At 38.7% G+C, this 20913-nt stretch overlaps 1 protein-coding gene across 3 annotated transcripts in view; it reads right to left on the bottom strand.

Moving 5' to 3' along the window:
- Nucleotides 1-12759: 12759 nt before the first annotated feature.
- Nucleotides 12760-20913, bottom strand: part of DSC2 (desmocollin 2) — a 33431-nt gene continuing 25277 nt past the window's right edge. For 2 of the 3 annotated variants that reach the window (XM_053571790.1, XM_053571789.1), the window contains exons 13-16: nt 19631-19867; nt 19126-19250; nt 17064-17321; nt 12760-16370 (exon numbers count right to left, since the gene is read on the bottom strand). In XM_053571790.1, coding sequence (XP_053427765.1) covers nt 16173-16370; nt 17064-17321; nt 19126-19250; nt 19631-19867 — 818 coding nt within the window. In that variant the 3' untranslated portion in view covers nt 12760-16172. Of the gene's footprint in view, nt 16371-16457; nt 16504-17063; nt 17322-19125; nt 19251-19630; nt 19868-20913 lie in introns of all 3 variants that reach the window. The other variant, XM_053571791.1, reaches the window with a different exon arrangement.

Here is a 20913-nt window from a genome sequence, read left to right on the forward strand (position 1 = left end):
TCATAGTGATCTCAAACTCTTAGGCTTAAGAGATCCTCTTGCTTCAGTCTCCAAGCTGGGACTACAGGTGCCCACCACAATTCTCAACTAGTTTTTCTATTTTTGGTAGATATGAGGGATTCCTCTTACTCAAGATGGTCTGGAACTCCTGAGCTCAAGCAATCCACCTGCCTTCACCTCCCAGAGTTCTAAAACTATAGGTGTGAAACACATGCCCAGCCTTGTCTTACGTTTTAAATTTTGAACAAATGGGGGAAATTTTCTTTAATTCACAATAAAAGCTTTGCATTTGGCCATTGTTGAGGCAAAATGAAAGAGACCGTTACGGCAACAACATAGTATTAGTAAAATGTAGAGACTTGAGCCAAAAATAATGAGTATCCAAGTCGGCTGGACCTGGATATTCTAGCCCTATCTGCTTAGAGACTCTAACTTAAGACTCTAACTTAAGTTTTAAATTTACTATTGGCATTTTGACATAGTTGCCTGGGGTAGATGCATGTATTTGTCAAATCTCTGGGCACTCCTTCTTGAAAAAATTAGTAATTTTGAAAAATATTTATCCTTTTCCGTTTGATCCACTTTGGGGATTCATACATTTGCATAGGTCCCAATTTACCTCAACAAGTTGGTCAAAGATTGATACTCTTGTCCTTTTTGTTTTTTAATTTATTGAATTATAACTTACATGTATTAAAATTTTCCAAAAATATACAGCTCAATGAGTTTTGACAAATACATAAACCTACGTCTCCATTATTCAAACTGAGATATGGAACATGTCCTTCACCCCGTCAATACCCACCTTAGCCTGGCAGCCAGTTCTCTGCCACCTGCCACTAGGGAGTATTTTTGATTTACCTAGAGTTTCACACAAATGGAATCACACACCATGTTAATTATCTTCTGCTGTATTGCTTTGTCAGTTGGACATCACTTTTGCATTACTCCAACATGTAGTGGCTGAAAAGGACTTCTTATCTCACAGTTTCTATGGAATCCAGGAATGGCTTAGCTAACTATCTGTGGCTCGAGGCTGAAATCAAGGTGTTTATCTGGGGCTGCAATCACCTCTAGGCTGAACTGGGGGAGGATCTGTTTTTAAGCTCACTCTTGTAGAGGTTGGCAAGCTTCCAGTTTTTCTTGACCAGAGATATCAGTTTTTTATTGAATAGGTCCCTCTAGGGCCACAGGAAACATGGATACCCGGCCTCCTTCAGAACAAACCAGAAGGGTAGGGTGCCAAGACAGAAGGCACTGTCTTTTTGTAACTCAGTATCAGAAGTGACACCCTATCATCTCTGTTAAATTCTATTGGCTAGAAGCAAGTCACTAGGAGTTGTCTGCAGTCAAGAAAAGGACATGACACAAAGGGTTATGGAAGGTAAGGATCAATGGACACCATCTTAGAGGCTAACTGCCACACAGTATGGATACTTAGGGGGATGACTTTTTTCATTCAACATGTTTTCAATTCATTTAATATGGCTGAACGTATCAGTACCTTGCCCCTTTTATTGTCGAGTAGATTGCATTGTACACATTTACTAAAGTATGTATAATTAATTTTTCACTCTTGTGTTGATTCCTGAGTCCAGTTATTATGATTAAACCTGCTATGAACAATTAGCAAAGTCAACAGAATACAAGTTATTTGGTGGGCACAAAATTTCATTTCTTTTATGAATATCTCTAGCACTAGAACTGGTCATAAAGTAGAAATTATGTTTAACTTTATTACAAACTGACAGATTAATTCCTCATCAGAAGTATATGTGAGTTATACTTGTTCCACAGCTTTGCTAACATATTTTTGCCAGTTTTTTTTTTGTTTTACCCGTTGTGGATATTTCATTGTGGTTTAAATTTGCATCACCCTAATGATACATTGATATTTCACTGTGTTTTGAATTTTCTTTTCCCTGATGATTATTGATGTTGAACATATTTTTGTGTGCTTATTTGCCATTTGTAAATACAATTGTTTATCTTTTTATTATAATTTCATAACAATAATATTTACAACAATGAATATTTAACTTAATATGTAATGTATTTAATATTTATACATCATTCAAATATTTACTAAAAGAAATTCAAATTTTCAACACTTTTTTTTTTGGTGGGGGGGGACATTCTTACTATGTTGCCCTCGGTAGAGTGCCGTGGTGTCACAGCTCACAGCAACCTCAAACTCTTGGGCTTAAGCGATTCTCTTTCCTCAGCCTCCCAAGTAGCTGGGACTACAGGCACCCAACAACATCTGGCTGTTTTTTTGTTGCTGTTGTTGTAGTTGTCATTGTTGTTTAGCTGGCACTGGCAGCATTCAAACCCACCGGCCCCCAGTGTATATGGCCGGCACCCTAACAACTGAGCTACAGACACCAATCCAAATTTTGAACACTTTGAAAAAATTATCTTTTATTTGTTAAAAACAGAATGCAGGCCCCCCTTTTTCCTCCTCCGTTTCATAGGAGCTATTGCAGTCCTCACTTCACGGGTTCAATTATAGATAGAAAGATGGAGGCAAAATGATGTTTTCTAAACTTTATTATTATCTAAACTTTTGAACCAAAGGACCCTTTAAACTTTGGTTTTTAATGCTAATATGAAATTTACGATCACAGAAGAGAAAGACCCAGCTCGGCAAACCTTCTAAGGTATGGGAAGTTTCAGCTGCAACTGGGCCTGAACTAAGGTTTGTTACCTACACGAGTGAAGCCACAAATTTAAGAGCATTATCACCAGAGTATTTTTAACTCTGCCTGGATCTTAGGGTCTCCCAGGAAGCTTTTAATACACAACAACACTCAGGCCCACCTCAGACCTCACCTCAAACCAATTATATCAGCATCTCTGGGGGAGCGGCTTAAGTTTTGTTTGTATTATTTAAAAGCCTCCTGGGTACTCATGGACAGGTCAGGGATGTGATTCTTGCTCCAGACAAGTGGTTCTCAAAATGCGGTTCCTTGTGTACCACTAGGAACTGGGAGGTTCTTCACTTACCCTGAAATATGATGACGGAGGTACAAAACCCATGAAGTGATGAGATCAATTTTGGAAGAATTCAGGCTTCTGGGTGTTTGTAAGAAGCAAGTTTCTAAATAACCCTTTTTAAAAATTAGTTTTATTTTGATTTAGAAGTAGCATTTCCATTCTCCATTTCTTAGACCATTTTGCAGCACTTAACATAATCTGTCTAATCTGCATTTTAGCAAGAAAGGCTTAAGAATTCTTTTGCATATTCCATCAGGTCATTTCAGGGTGGGCATGATGAAATATATTATAGTTTCTTCCCTGTTATTGCCTGGATGGTTATCTATATGCTGTTATTCTTACTTGCAGAGTCTCTCGCTTGATTTAAATAAATTCCGATAGAAATCTACCTTAAGAAAGTATTTCTCCCACATACTCATTCAAATCCAGGAGTTTCCATTTCTTGATGAAATATTTATGACTAGAAAGACTTCAATGGTTCTTCTTTTTCATGTCAAGGGAAAGAATATTTATTCTAACTCTTGGGGCTTAATGTTTGCATAATTTCCATCTAAACTGTACATGCTATTAAGATTTTCCTCTGCTGGCAATAGACACAATTCTCATAGTTTACTTTGATGTCCACAGCCACTAGTATGAAGAAAAAAATGCCCGTATTGTTTTGATATTTTTTTCCTACTCGGATAACCAAAACTCTTATATAAGGCTTTCAGAATCATGGGACAGTAACATGAAAAATAGATGGATATTTCTACTGCCTTCGTACAAAGTGCTGCAGTATAAACCTAAACCTTATCAATCAGGAGTTTATCCCAGTCTTGAAAAAAAACTTTACTTCCCTTTGAAATAGCTCTGTTCATCTTGACCTGGAGGTTATGGATTTTTGTTTTCATTTTGTTTTCTCTTCATCTCTTTCTTTAATTACTTCTTTGTCTTTCTATCCAACACTCTCAACCGGAGCAATAACCATGTTATCAGGCCACATGTAATTGACACCAATGATGCCATGAGGCCCGAAACCAAAGTTCTCTGCCACACCTCTTTTAGGAAGATAGAATAGCCCTGACACCTGAGCTAGCATAGCCTGAGAAAATGGTTATTTCAGAGAGGTTTTCCAGGAAAGGTTTACTGAGATGTGAACTTTGGTGGGAGACCTGAATGATAGAAGAGACCAAAGATCTGGAAAGAAAGGCTTCTATCTGGAGAGAACTCCAAGTGTCAAAGCCTGGAGTCAAAACAGACTGGGTATGTTCAGAGAAGGGCAAGAAATAAACAGGTGCAGGAGCAGAGTGAGATAATGAGGGTGTGAGGACATGAAGCTGTGAAATGAATCAGCAAAGGTGAAAACAACTCATAAGCCTAGTTAAAGAGTGGAGGTTCTGTTTATAAAAAGCCATAGAAGGATTTTGAAGGGGGCATGATCTGATTTAAACGTTTTTTTAAATCACTTATGGTTGCTGCAAGAAAACAGATTATACAGAGTAATAAATAGCAGATGGAGTAACATTTGGATTTGTGATGTAAGTTGGAGGTAGACCTCACAGGATTATTTTATAGATTGGAGATAAGGTATGAGAAAAGAAAAAATTCAAGGGTGCTTGTACCAAGGGCTTTGGACTAAGCAATAGTATGAATAGAATAAATAAATGGGGAATGTTGGAAGGGGAAATTTTGGGGGTGAAAATACCAAGGAGTTTTATTTGGATATGTGAAATTTAACATGCCTATTATATATCCAAGTTGAGATGTATTATTTAACAGAGGTCCTCAGACTTTTTAAACAGGGGGCCAGTTCACTATCCCTCAGACAGTTGGAGGACCGGACTAAAGTTTTAAAAAAACTATGAACAAAGTCCTATGCACACTGCACATACCTTATTTTGCAGTAAAAAAACAAAACGGGAACAAATACAATCACACCGCCTCATGTGGAGTTTGAGGACCCCTGAAAAACTTTGGGAGTGAGAGAGAAGGTCTAGGGCAGTGGTTCTCAACCTTCCTAATGCTGCAGTGTATTTTCATTATTACAAAGGGGTCATGACCCACAGGTTGATCTAGGGAATGAGTGGTGACAGAGCCCTTGGGTACCTCAAATCCTACAGTCAGGAGGGAAAGAGGAAACAGCTTCTTCTAGACTATGAGGGAGTGGCAGTGATTTAGGAGGAACACCCAGGAGGGTGGTGCCCCGTTAGCCAGGGGAGGACAGTTTGTCAACAAGAAGGAAGTAGTTACCTATTGCACTGGCTTTTGAGAAGTCAGGTAAGATTAGAGGTAAAGCTTTCCATTGGGTTTGACGTGAACAAGTCATTGGTGGTCACAGGAAAGTGAGTTTCACTGGAGTGGTGGTGAGGAAAATGTGATTGCAGAGAGCCAGTGACAGACGAGGTGAGTGGATGAAGAAACAGAGACAGAGGCAGCTCTTTACCAGGTCATGGCTCCCTCGCCCCTGTCACGTGTTAGTTCTTCTGAAAGCAGAACCTGAAACAGGGATATAAGTAAAGCTAGTCTTTTGGGAGATGAACCTGGAGGCAGAGTCAGAGAATGGGAAAATATAGAAGTCCATGCAGGATGTGTTATTGAACTGATTAATGCAGTGGTCTCAATCCTGCTAGTATGGAGGTCTCATTTGCTCCTGGAAATGATGCTATACTCTGGAGTTAAATCATATTACTAAGAAACTCTAAGCTACCACAAGTTTATAGACTTAAAACAATACATATTTACTATCCACAGTTTTTATGTGTCAGAAGTCTGGGCTTGCCTATGGCAGTGGCTCATGCCTACACAGCAGCCTGGATGACAGAGCAAGACTCTGTTTCAAAAATAAATAAATATTAAAAGAATATATATGTCTGGGCTGGGCTTAGCTGGGTCCTCTGCTTGAGAGTCTCACCAGGTGTTGTTTGGGCTGAATTTTCATCTGGAGACTCAACTGGAGAAGGACACACCTCCGAGCTCCACCACATTCTCGACAGTTTCTTATGGCCATATAACTGAAGGCTGGCTTTCTGCTGGCTGTTGTTAGAGGCCACATTTAGGTTCCACCAGCCACCTGCAGTTTATAGGGGTGACTCCATTTCCTTCTTAATTTCCTTCAAATTAAGCAGACTTCCTTAATTTGGCTGTGACTTCATTACTTCAAGCTAGCAAGAACTTCTTTTTCCAGTCTGCTAAAAAATGTAGTCTTGCATAACATCAGTCACAGGAATATTGTATTGCCACATCCTATTGATTAGAATCAAGTCACAGGTCCCACTGACATTCCAGAGGAAGGAAATTACATAGGAGTATGGATACCAAAAGACTGGAAACCAATGGAGGGGCAGCTTCACCAAGCTAGACCAAAAGTCCATTGACTTCTGCTCCTTTTTGGGTAGGAGTGGGTCCTGAGGAGCAATAACGCTCTGACCTTCTTGGCTGTGGCCTTGTACAGACTGAGAGACATTAGAGCACTACTGGCAGTGTGCTAGGAGTGGTCAGACTCAGCTGTGCTGCAAATGGGCGAGGAAGGGCCGTGGTGGGCAGCACAAAAGACACCTGCCACAGCACCATCTGGGTCTCTGCTGCACAGGTGTTTCTATAAAGGGGACTGAACAAATAGAAACACAGCTAAAGGACAAGTTAAGGTCAACAATTTTTATTCCCATGAAAGGAGCAAATTCCATAGTGGTTAAGAATTCAGAGTGCAACTGCTGGGTGCAGTGGCTCACACCCGTAATCCTAGCACTCTGGGAGGCCAAGGTGGGTGGATTGCTTGAGCTCATGAGTTCAAGACCATCTCTACTAAAAATATTAAAACTGAGGCAAGAGGATCCTTTGAGCCCAAGAGTTGAGCTATGAGCTATGAGCTATGATGCCATGGTATTCTACCCAGGGCAACGGCTTGAGACTGTCTCAAAAAAAAAAAAAAGAATTCAGAGTGCAGAGCTAGACAGCCAAGTTCATATACTGATTCTGCCACATCCTAGAACTGTCACAAAGAGCTAAGTTGTTTAAGATCCCTGTGCCTCAGTCTTCTCATCCATAAATGGCAATAATAATTCTCAATTTGTGCAAGAAAGAAAAGAATTAACATGGGAAGTATTTATTACACAACATGGCACATAATAAATACTCTATATGGGATAGCTATTCTTTTTATTAGGTTTTTCTGTTTATCATTGGGGATGATCCAGGCAAAAGGAGATAATTGATGATATAGGAAACAGAGTTAGTTACAATAACAAAAGTATCGAGGAAGCAAAAGATCATGGGAACCAATGTAGTACTGGTGAGGCTGCCCTAAATAAGAACAGAAAAAACTCATCTGTTCAGAAGGATATACAAGGGCTGTCCAGAAAGTATCCAGCCATACGCTACAGAAATCAGTAGCAACAGTGGCTGGATACTTTCTAGACAGCCCCTGTAGTCAGAGTGGATGGTACAGATATTGGTTGTCTGGTGTAGTTGGGGGTAGAAAGATGAGGGCATTCTCTTGGCTTCTCTTTTGTAATTGAAACCAGATGTAAAGTGAGGACGGTGGATTAGAGAGCTAAAGAAATAAGCATAAAATAGAAAATTGATTAGGCCAGTGTTTTGAATTAGTGACTCTAGTCCACTGTAAGAAATTGTTCTAATGTTGTGAGCAACTACACACATTAAATATACAACCCGGAACAAATGTTTCATGAACATTACTTACTGTTTCTATGTCTAATACCCTTTGACCATTTCTGTTCTTATCTTCTAATTCATGGATAATACAAGTTTCTACCTCTCCAATGAACTGTGTCCCTCCAGTGAGTTGTGTCTCACTGTTTGAAAAATCTAAGGAATGGTACAGAATTGTGGGTTACAAGGGAGAGTTGCAGGGATTCATGTTTCAGGGTTCAAGTGAACATCATGAAGTCAGTAGAAATTGGAGCTTATCCAGTAAGAGGATTTTGCTCAGTAATTACAACAGAAGAGAAAAGGATAAAGGAGTTGGAGATTTGGGGGCTACAGATGAAAGTGATGAATAAATAGATTTAAGTTGAGAAAGGAAAGAAATGATGAGATGAAGGAGTCTATGACAAAGTGGTAGAGATTTTGGTTTTATTAATATATATATTAGGGATTGAAGTGCTAGAGGAAGGGAACTAGAAAGATGAGATGAAATTTTCAGAAAATATGATGCTGAAAACTTAAATTGTGGATGTAGTGTAGTTAGGGATTATTGCAAAATCAAATGAGAAGGGGTGAATGAAGAAAGATAGTCTTAAAAGGTTTTTAGGGTTGAAAAAGGGTTTGTATAGCTACATTTTGAAGAAAAACAGAGAAGTTTTTCTCTGGTGGACTAACTAAAAAATAGTGCGCCAAGCTCTACAATATTTAATGAATGAGAAAGGGAAGTCAATTAATGCCTGCCAGAAGGTATGGCGGGTGATGTAGATGAGCAGCGCTCACGCTAAAGTACACGACATACTTTTTGGAGAGGAGGGAGAAGGAATGCTCCTCATTGCCATTGCCAATCAAAAAAGACATTAAAGGTCTAGGGTGATCATTTCTGATTCAGACCTTGAATTTCAGAGGGCAACATGGCAACATTTGAGGGGACAGAGAGTGGCAAGAGATTCAATCATATGTCTTAGTTTGCTTTGGACAGTCCTGGTTTATTAATGTCATCCCAGGATATTTGTTGCTTAAAAATGTCCCCCTTTTATTCTCAAAAATATTCTACTGTGGAAGATAAATTATATAATCACTCTACCTGAGTTAATAAAAATTTCAGAAGTGATCCATCATCTAACCTAAGAAGTTTAGATTTTCAGTGATACAAGCTATTCAAGTGGCATAAATCCCCCAAGTTTTGAGTATGCAAAAGTAACCTAGGGAACTTATTCAAAGTGAAGTTTTGTAATTTTTAATAATCCCCCCTCCACTGTTAGCTTGTCCTTCCTGTGGTTCTGATTCAATAGGGACCTTTACGTTAACAAACACCAGGAGATTCTGATGCAGATGGTCTGTGAACAGTGCCCTAAAAATATATGCAAACATCTCAGCAAGTTTGCCCTAATATTTGTTAATTAAAAAGACATTAATATTCTGCTCCTCCCTCTCTCCTGAATCCTAACAAAATAACTAAAGAAAAAGAAGAGGCAGCTAGCAGAAACTCCACAACTCTAATCCCTTAAGTATGCCCAGATTCTCTCTAGGAATGTGACAGTACAGTCACAAAGGGGACAGAGAATGGCACGAAACAACCTTTGACTTTTCCCATGTGCCAGCTATCACTCTATACAGAGGGACATTAGTGAGAACCTCTCATTTGGTTCTAAAATTTAGGAAACACCAAATAGCTTTAAAGGCAAAGAATGTGTTGAAAAGCCATGACACAGTAAAATTATCCTATAAAACTTGGGATTTTTTAAATAAAAAAAGATCAAAGTGCTCTGTTTATCTAATTATATCAATACACAAGCTTTCTTTTTATTTCCTTTTTATTTTTCTTTTAGCATTCTGCTGTTTTGTCTTAAAGACTCTACACTGCATATCTAAACTTTAAGGGATCTTAAATTTAAAATTCAGCTGCTCGATGTATTTATTTGCTTAATTAAAAAAAAAAAACTAAGCAAAAATGATGGAAGTTGGTGCTTAGCCATTCTTGGAGTAAAGGATAGGGGACAGGTGGAGATAGAATTCCTAGAAAGGTCAGATTCCGCTTTCTTAGGATTTCACTTTTTAGCCCTAGAAACCAAGAACTGGTGAAGAGAAAATAATAGAAGAAAGCAAGCAAATGATTCCCTGCCCCTAGAAAGCAAAACACAGAAAAGCCAGACCTGCAGCTGTCGCACTATTTACTAAGCCTTGCATGACCCCCAGGCATTGGGCAGACGACAGCAGGCCAGCTTCCACCTTTTTTTTTTTCTTTTTTTTTTTTTTTATTAAATCATAACTGTATATAATGATATGATTATGGGGCATCATACACTCACTTCATAAGCCATTTGACACATTTTTATCACAGTGGTTAACATAGCCTTTCCGGCGTTATCTCAGTTACTGTGCCAAAACATTTACATTCTACATTTACCAAGTTTCGCAAATACCCCTGTAATATGCACCACAGGTGTGATCCCTCCGATTCCCCTCCCTCTACCCACCCCCCCCTTCCCACTTCCCCCTATTGTTAAGTTGTAGCTGGGTTATAGCTTTCATGTGAGAGTCCCAAATTAGTTTCATAGTAGGGCTGTGTACATTGGGTATTTTTTCTTCCATTCTTGGGATTCCCCAGCTTCCACCTTGTATGTGTTACCTTCCAAGAGACATTATCAGCTCACAGTACTCTGCAGTCATTGCCTCTGAGGCCCACTGCTACACATTTCTTTTCCCTTCCTCTGGTCTTTTTCTGCAGATTTCCTTCTCTCTGAGTGCACACCTGAGACCTGAGGTGTCCCACTGTGGAATGTTCTCCCAGTTTAAGTTCTCGGAAGCTCCTAGACCTGTACTCCTTTCCTGCTTTTTGGTTTCTCGAGAGGCTTCCTGAGTTGAGGCCTGACCTTGCTTTTCCTCTGGGGATTAGAAAGTGGCTCTTTAGTGAAAAAAATAAGTTTCACTGCAGTGTCGGAACATGGTGACGAGGTGAAACAGTCACAGATGTGATTTTCACATTGGCCAGTAAGTTTCACGTTGAAAAAAAAAAAGATTTGTTCGACAACACGGCAATTGTGCCTTGGTCAGGTACCTAGTAAGTCTGTACACAAATTCATTCATTTATTCATCCATTCATACAATGAACTTGAGGAGCGTCTACTGCTCTACGTGCTGAGCACACAGTGGGGAAGACAGACAAGAATCTTTGCTCTATTTCAATAGGTGCAATTATTGGTGGTTATAAGCAGATGTGTGCAACTACTGCAGGTAGGAAGGGAGTCCAAAATCCCAACACTTCCCTTTATTCTACTAAGTGTGAATGCAAATGTTTGAAGTTCTAGTCATTCAATGTCTCTATATTGAAAAAAGAATTCAGGGCAGAATCTAATATCCATTATGTCTACAGAGGGAAATTTATACCAAGGGAAAATAACAGTGCACTAGGAATGAAGAGACCTAATTTATAATCTTTACTTTTTTTTTTTCTCTTTGTGAGTTGGGCAATGCAATTTTATTAATCAGTATGTATTAATGGCCATAATTCTATAGGCATGCTTCCTACATGAGAGAAAACACACATACACGTATATACAGACATAGAAGCCTATAATTAAAAATTTATAATATGCTCTAGACACACACATATCTAGGAGATAGTATTCAAGCTAGATCTTCAAAAAAGTACTATTTTTACAAAAGAAGAAATAAATGAGCAGACATTGCAAAAAAAAGACCCACCCTGGGCAAGGCACAAGGAAGCATGTGGGATACAACTGGTATAGCAGGTCCCTGACTTACGATGGTTTGACTTACCATTTTTTGGCTTTATTATGGTCCATTGATCTATATCCAGTATGCTCTTCCAATTAAGATGGGGTTAAGTCCCAATACACCTGTCATCAGTTGAAACTGTTGTAAGTGGAAAATACTCTTTCTACTTAAAGATATTTTCAAATTTACGATGGGTTTAAAGGGAAGTAACCCTATCATATGCCAATGAGCACCTGTATCTGATTGAGATTTTGTATTGAAAATTTATCTATAAAACCACAGAAGTGCTTAGGCAGGAAAATGCCATGACCTATCTGTTCTTTGACAACAGCTGAAAGGAAGAGATAAGAAATCAGGGCAAAAACACCCTTGAGGCTGAGTGATGCCCCGGTTTGAACTGAGCTCTGGTGGGGATGACTGGTGAGGAATGAGGAAGGCGGAACAGAGAGGTAAGCCGCACCCCATCTTCACCACCCTGTGGCCTGGGAGTAGCAGGAGCACAGATTCACTTGTTAGAGTCCTACAGTTCTTTGGCATCGTCTGAAATTTTTATTCCATGTCGTAAGCACTTACTATGTACCTGGCAATGTGTGACATGTTTTACAGGCCTTAGCCCACTCCTTACTCACACCCACCATGACCTGTCCTGCATCGGAGTACGTGGGTGGGGACAGTGGCTGACTCATCTTGTACTTTCTCATAGGAGTAGAGTCTTTAACTGTCCATAAGAAGGCCATACGTGATGACAGTACAAATTATATATTTTTTTTTTTTTTTTTTTTTTTATAGAGACAGAGTCTCACTGTACTGCCCTTGGGTAGAGTGCCGTGGCGTCACACGGCTCACAGCAACCTCTAACTCTTGGGCTTACGCGATTCTCTTGCCTCAGCCTCCCGAGCAGCTGGGACTACAGGCGCCCGCCACAACGCCCGGCTATTTTTTTGTTGCAGTTTGGCCGGGGCTGGGTTTGAACCCGCCACCCTCGGCATATGGGGCCAGCGCCCTACTCACTGAGCCACAGGCGCCGCCCAGACAGTACAAATTATTTAATGAATGAAATTATGTTTAAAATTCTGGCAATTTTGGGCAGCAAATAGGGTATGCTTGTGCAGAAGGAAGAGGAATCAAGTATTCTCTGTTTCAAGCCAAAGTAATTAGAAGTACATTATTTATATGGGGAATTCTGGAGGGCCTGATTTGATGTGGTAGCATATGTTTGTCTTTTTGCATAACGAGTTTAAAGTGCTAGAAGGTGAACAGGTTTCCCACAAAACTGCAGAATAAAAGCTGTAGGCCCACATATGCTCTACGTATACATCAGGTAACATTTCAGGGCTTTGTGTATTTAAGGAGGTTGAAAATACAATGATTCTAGGCACATAGAAGAGAAAGCATTTTATTTTCAGGATGGCACTAAAGGGTTGTCAATACCTCCATCTGGAGCCCCCGAAAAGAGACGGTGACAGACTAAAGGGCAGCCTATAGTCAAAAGCCTGAGTGTGCAGCAGAACTAGGATCCAAGATCAAAACCAGTCTTAAGATGGGAATCAAACAAACAAGAAAGCACCAAACGATTACAGGGAGCCCTCAGAAGCAAACTGCAGTGAACTAATAGCAGAGCTCTGTTGCCTTCCTCTTCCTGAAGAAGCACCACCGATTTCAAGGCGGAAATCCTTAAAGAGGCAAAATGTGGCTAAGAAGTTTACGTGCCTTTTCAATTAAGTTGATTAAGTCTTAACGTCATTATCACACTGATTGCTAGGCTATGGATGAGGAAGTAAGATGTGGCTTTCTGAATACCAAGAATGAAAGACCTGGAAACCATTATAAGCCACAAAGTTCCCAAAGACCATCACAGGTGAATTGCTGGTCCAGCTTCCAGGAAAGATGAATAGGAGCATCACAGCAAGATGGCAACTGTCAAGCAATCCGAAGCTGTGATTATCTCTAGTTCAGGTGTCCCCTCTTCACATAGCAGGTGAGTGCTAACTCCGGGCCAACTCTTTTCATTAACTAACACTTAACTTTAACAACAGTCCTATCAAGTAGACTCCACCACTATCTCCAGCATAGGTCCTACACGTGAGGAAACGAGGCATAGAAAGTTTAAGTGACTCCTCAAATACCACTGTGTATAAGGGTGGAGATGGGACTGGCTTCAGGCACTCTCACTGCGCCATCTTTGCAGGTAGGGTTACTATGGCAACTGTCAGAGTCATAAACCGCCAGGCAATGTCGAGAGCAGCTGAGGAAGGGCCTGATGGGAGGAATTTGAATCATATATCATTTTTATGGGGCTTTAGAATTAGTGCCCATTATAAGAAGGAGATGTTCTGCTTCTCATCCGATCTGAACCTGGTAGTTTGGTAGTACAGTAGAGCCTCTGCAAGTGGACCAGCCATGGGACTGTATAAAACTGGTCAACATAAGGAACTTCCGTTGAGTACATGCAGTGCCTGTCCAGGCTACAAAAATTAGGTCAACATAAGAAGGTGGCAAACGTAGGGAGGTGGTTGACTATGAAGGTTCTCTGCATTTTACACTTGGTGATCCTGTGTGGATGCTTCAGCAAACTTTGCACTAATACATTCCAAACAGCTGCATATATCCGACCCAGTCATCAGGAAATCATTATGTAAAGAGACATTCTAATATCTTTCCATTAGCCTATTTTCTTAGTTGACTTTTTGTTAACATGAAATGGGTTGTACATGTGACTTAAAATTCTTTATTACTATTAGGGCTACCTTACAGGTGGACCACTCTGGATGACTTTCATGCTTCAAAACCATTTTTTTTTTTTTTTTTATTATTCAAGCATCTTACAACGACCCTCAGAAAGGAGTTCTATTATTATCCCCAATTTGAAGATAACGAAAACAGACACAGAGAAAGTATGCAACTTAACTAATACTCCGTAGAGTAGTAATATTATATAAATGTGTTGATAACAATGCACCAAACATCTCTCCAAACTAGATTTAAACTCCAAAAAATGTACAACAGGATCCTAATGAAGGGACTCACTTCTCAAAGTCACAAAGCATTGAGCCCTTAAGCTCACATTAAACCCATGATTAACCAACTCTTACTAATTTTTACCAAATGCTCAATTTACTTAATCATAACTAGTAAAATACAAAAAAAAATGTACATCATTTATTAAAAATAACTTTGGGAAATTGTATTTTTGACTAAGCGGTAATGGAACAATTGAAAAGATAAGCTGGATATCAAATAATTGCCCAATGTTAATCCTGAAAAATAATTGTTATAAGACAACTCTGTGAATTCAAGACAGGCTGATGATTAACAATCACAAATATTAGAAACACTCTTAAAATGTCCATATGTTTAGTACATGAATTAAATAAACCATGACTGAAATAAACCATGAAAACTGGCCTGGAATTTGGAGGGCTATTAAGTTTAATTTGGGAAATTTGGTGGACTATTTAAGTTTAATTTTGCCTCAGAGTTTTAAAATTTAAATAGTTTGGCCCATTTCTACATTTGTTAAGAATTATATTCTTAAAATATTAAAAAATAACTTTACAAACACATAGATATAACTAACCATCTCATCTAAAAAGATATAAAATAGTTGACCCAGGGAGCTTTCAAGATCCCTGTATTTCAAAGCTTATTTAAAAAACCATCACTATTTTGCAATTATAAACTATATCCTTGCATTAAAAATAGGAACTGTAAATGTGCTACCATGTACCAAAATCCACATCCCAATTCTAATTGCACTATTCCTTTTGTTAACATAGAATGTTGCTTCTAATAAAAGCATGACATAGTTTTACAGTTTCAAAGGCAGAATTAAAGGTTCTTCGTTGAGGATATAATGTAGCAATCACCAAGATGTTCGAAACAACGAAGTTAACACTACATTCATTTTAAGAAAAAACGAGATTACAAACACATAAAATAAAAAAGGAATTATTCACTTTATAAGAGAAAAGCAACAGTTTTAAAAAATACCTGAATTCTCCAACCCAAGTGGAAATTTTAAAGACAGGGAGGGAAGACAGAGAAGGGAGAGAGGGAGTGGGAGAGAGAGAGACAGACAGACAACTGGCATTTCAAAGAAAAAACCTGCAGGAGTAAGAATACATTCTGAAAGAATTTTTAAAGTTAAATTTTACTCACCAAGTAGATAACAACGGAAATGGAGAATCAATGCAGCATTTGATACAGAATAAAACCTAAAACTAAACTCCACCAAAACTTGTAATAACATTCAACACCTGGGTAGAAATTTCCCTTGCATAACAAAGAAAAGTTGTGTTACAAGAATAAAATAATACCAAGAATGCCGTATATATACTTCAGACTATCTAGGACAACAGTAGTCTTCAAGCACCACACAATTAATTAATTCGCTAACTGGAGATAATGTCAAAGCTAGGTCTCTACAATTGCCTATTAGCTTGTACCTTAAGTAGTCTACAATACAGACTTGAATGGATTACATTTGATTGCACTGCAAATCGGCTGTTATTATTATACCCAAATGTAACCAATAATACAGACTTTCTTAACTTTTCCATTTATGGATCTCCTTGAGCGGAAGACAAGTAATTAAAAACTAGGTAAAATTAAAAAATTTGTGTGCTTATTTACAGCATGTCTCTGTAAATGTACCTTTGGCCAAAAACATTTCATGAAAATAAAGGGAGAAACCCCAAATGTAGCATCTTCTGTTTTTTAAGAAATCCTGGTTTGTAATTACAAAAAGAAAAGATGATAAAGCCACTGTCTTTTGTAGACTTTTCAGAACACACTCATCTTTTTAGGCATGCTTCTGCGAGGGTCCTAAATTTGGGTTCCAAATGATCCAAAAATTCAAGGCCATCTTCCTCTTGTCCTTCACTGCAACAGCCAACAGAGCCAGCCGCTGACCCTTTCCCTTCGTAGCTGTACGTCAGGACATAGTCTTGAGCGTGCTTGTGACTGTCATCTTGATTACACAGATGCACCTTCTGTCAAGGGGAAAAACACAGCATTTATTATTATTATTATTTTAAACACCAAAACTTACTAACATAAAAATGATTGCTTTGATTTACCTTTCATTGTTTAATTTTTAATCAGAGTGTGTCCTCTAATGGATTCCTACACATAAAAAATGCACATGATTGGTCTCTATCATAAATCACACTACAAATTCAGTCTATAGCAGGTTTCTAAAAGTCACACAGGCGACAGCAGGTATACAAGCGTTCATTTTATGTAGCCCTTACCTTCCCTTTCGAAATGAAAGCCGAAAGTGAAACACATCCATTAAGCTGAACCCAAACTGACAGGACTCAGAGCTTCCCCAGAAGGCACAGTGATGGGAAAGCTGGTGTTGCTTGTACCACTTAGAAACTGAGTTTCTGAGACATGACTTGCCAGATGGGAAATGTTAGCTCAGAGTCATGAGAGAATCATTTAAATATCATCAGATATTATTTCAGTAAGAATATGAAAGGCCGAACAAAATATGAGAAAAAGCAAATAACTGCTTAAATCTGAGTGTAACTCAACTGAAATTAAGAAAAAAATCATAATTTTTCCAATTAGCAGATCCATAATTAATTAAAAATAAAGGTCAAAATAAAGAGTAAATTGGGATCGTTTATAAAGTTTAAAGGAAACCAAAATATCTTTGTAGGACACTTCGGGAAACTCACTTCACCAAGACGGGGCTGAGTGAAACTGTGCCACTCGGAGTAGGTGTATCTGCAGTTGTCCATCTCCACGCGTCCTCCCCTCCGGGAATCCAGGGTCTGCTGGTGCCCAGCTCCCTGGCAGGGCTCCAAGGTCTGCTGCCCTCCTTTCACCAGTTCGATGGTTTCCTGCCCTCCATTCTTGACTCCTGATCCTGTGGTACCACAAATTCCCTGAGCAAAGGTGCCCACGGTATGTGTTGTGAAGCCATTCGTGGAATACTGAAATGAAAACAGTTTGCGTTTGGAAATACAGAGGGAACCATGAGAAAGAACAGCACCATTCAGGGAACGCCACGATGTGTGTGTGTGTGTGTGTGTGTGTGTGTGTGTGTGTGTGTGTGTGTGTGTGTGTGTGTGTGTGTGTGTGTGCGCGCGCGCTAGAAGGTGAGGTTTTTGAGGGCAGGAACTCAACCCGTCATCCCAATCCTAAAAACTCCAGAATTTAACATAGCGTCTAACATAAGAAGCAAATCACAGATGTCAAGTGGTTGGTATTTGGAGGCAAATCAGAAGGCCTGATGTGTATTTCTTCCTTAAAAGCTTCTAAGAACTGGGCAGCGCCTGTGGCTCAGTCGGTAAGGTGCCGGCCCCATATACCGAGGGTGGCGGGTTCAAACCCGGCCCCGGCCAAACTGCAACCAAAAAAATAGCCGGGCATTGTGGCGGGCGCCTGTAGTCCCAGCTACTCAGGAGGCTGAGGCAAGAGAATCGCTTAAGCCCAGGAGTTGGAGGTTGCTGTGAGCTGTGCGAGGCCACGGCTATGAGGGCCATAAAGTGAGACTCTGTCTCTACAAAAAAAAAAAAAAAAGCTTCTAAGAAGGGCGTACAACTTCAGTTATTAACTCCCCCCAGCACTGCACGATACAAAATCAGCACTATTTTCTCATATATATTTACCCTGCTTAGTTTAAATTTATTCCTTTTTACCAATACTAGAGCAGAAACACAAATAAGGATGGGCATTTATTTCTATGTGGCATCTAATTCAGTTACCCTTCATCTAAAACAAAAAGAATAAAAATAAAGTCATCATAAAAATCTTAACTGCAATAAGAAGTCCCTGCAATCTAAGTAAAATAAATCAGGCATGGAAAATAAGAACAACAAAGCTTTGGCCACGAAATATCTGTGTTGTATTTTGGAAACTCTAATCTCACTTGTTTTACTTTTTTCAATCCCTTCCTAGATGCCTCATGCTTTTGTTTTAGAAGTCTTTCCTGCCCTGGTCTTCAATTACACTTTTGATAGGAAATTTACATGTTCCACTTCCACATATTGGGCTAGAAGACAACTTGGAGCCATGTGGCCACTTACTAGCATTGCTAAGTCGTATATTTGGCTTCATGTTCTTTCCTAACCACCATAGTAGAGACAGAAAAAATCTATTAAAATTCTTCCCACGACGATCAAAGCCTGTACTAATTTTATTGCTGTTGCCAGAAAAAAAATGTAGAACAAGTATGCTGGCGATCTGTGAATAATTACATGAAACATTTTTACAGCACAAACAACAGTTTAAATATATATCTACATATATTACTACGTATATTACACATATCTACATATGTTACTACATATATCACACACATATACATAGATTATGTATGTGTGTATTTAAACTGTTGTTTGTGCTATAAAAATATTTCATGTAATTATTCACAGATCGCCAGCATAATTGTTTTAAATTTTTTTTTCTGGCAACAGCAATAAAATGTGTGTGTGTATATATATATATATATATATATATATCCAGGCCTAACACTGAAATCATGGAATATTTGAAACAGAAAATAATAATAGCGACATGTGACAGGAATTTCACTGTTTAAAACATGATATGTTGACATTGAAATACCATATGTCACCAGGGAAATCAAAGTCATTTATCCACAGAATGGATGAAATTTTATGGTTGGTTACCTGACATCAAAAGAAGTTTTCTCAGAAAAGATAATTTTAGAAGAACTATACATTACAGGCTAATTCATCCTTTGTATTTACTTCAAAAAGACAGATTTCTTACCACTTTATCATCTCCAGGGGCTTCTGTGTTTGACACAATTAGGTTCTGCTGGGCTAAATCATCAGGAAATACATTTGTTTTTTTGGGGACCCTAGAAGCCCCACAGACTAATGTAAATAGGATACCTGGAGAAAGAAAGAAATCACTTGAGTTTATTATAAAATAACATGAAGTTATGAATTTACAGTGATTAATACACATATAAAGCATAAATTTAAAAGTATATATTAAAAGAAGACAATTTTCTAGAGTACGTCAATATGACTGTCTGTGTCAGACAGTGTACAATAGGAAAGTCTGCCTTACAATGTATGTTACATGCTGTATTTCTACACTGAATTTCACATCTAAGCTGAAAAGAATGAATGTGATTAAAATATACAAATTAAATAAACAGAGATTGAGTTATATACAAATGATCAGCTATAGGTAATAATGTTGGTTCTAAGATCGTTTCTTGAAAGTTACTCTAAAGGTTATTATTTGAATTCAAAAAAGGACTTACAAAATAGCAATGCTATGCCCAACAATATTGCAAGGATAGCCCATTTGCCAAGTTTTACTTCTCCTCCGCCAACCCGTGGATCTGCACGGAAGGTGCAGTCATTTTCGGTAACACAGTCACATAACCTAACAGTCAATGAATTAGTTCTAGATCGGCCAAGTCTATCTGCAACCCTGATAGGTACAATGTATTGTCCAAATGGAGGATCGTTCAGAAAGGAAAGACGTGTTGCTGTATCTGAAAAAAAATCAAAATAAAACCAAGCATTATGGAATGTCATCAATTTCTTTTGAACTTAGCTACTAACCAGACAGTGATCACAGTTCCCTATAGATGAACATTCCTGATGGACTGTGGTGCAACTACTGGAAGATTCAGAATTTTAGTGAACAATCTACAGTCACTGCAAACACACTGCATACAAAAGTCTGCATATAGGACTAGATAGGACTTTTGGTTTTTGTAGTAATATATTTTGTCTGTAAAAAAATTCTCACTATCTGGCCAGGCACGGTGGCTCACGCCTGTAATCCTAGTACTCTGTGGGGCTGAGGTGGGTGGACTGCCTGAGATGAGGAGTTCGAGAGCAGACTGAGCATGAGCAAGACCCCATCTCTACTAAAAAATAGAAAAAATAGGCAGGTGTTATGGTTGGCACCTGTAGTCCTGGCTACTCGGGAGACTGAGGCAAGAGGTTCACTTGAGCCCAAGAGTTTGAGGTTTCTGTGAACTCTGATGCCACAGCATTCCACCCAGAGTGACCCAGAGTGACAGAGTGAGACCTATCTCAAAAAAAGAAAATCCTTCCTATCAAATTAATAGACTTGTTAAGATTTCAGTTTTTATCATAGCTTTAAAATATTTAATTAAACCACTCAGTGTGTATTTCCTTTTATAAATGATTCATCAGAGTAATAGTCTGAAATTCTAGATGTTTCCCTTAACTTTGCTTTTGTAAATTGTGCCAAATAAACATAGATTCTTGTGACTTACTGTGAGGAACTGATTGTGATAACTCCTAACACACCTGACCATAAACATATGAGCAGGTGCTAAGTTGCAGACCGGGAACTACATCTCCTGGTCCTGAAGGACATCAGCACCAAATAAACATTTCTGAGTTTTGATGAACGTTTTTTAGATCAAGAATACAAAATATCCAGACTAAAAGCCAATTTTAATATTAAATTATTAAATTTTAATACTCTAAATGTAGTTTTCACGTGCCAGAGAACAATCTTTTCCAACTTACCTGCCCAGTGTGACATTCTCACTTTGTACAG

This window comes from Nycticebus coucang, chromosome 19 (assembly GCF_027406575.1).
Source record: "Nycticebus coucang isolate mNycCou1 chromosome 19, mNycCou1.pri, whole genome shotgun sequence".
NCBI lineage: Eukaryota > Metazoa > Chordata > Mammalia > Primates > Lorisidae > Nycticebus > Nycticebus coucang.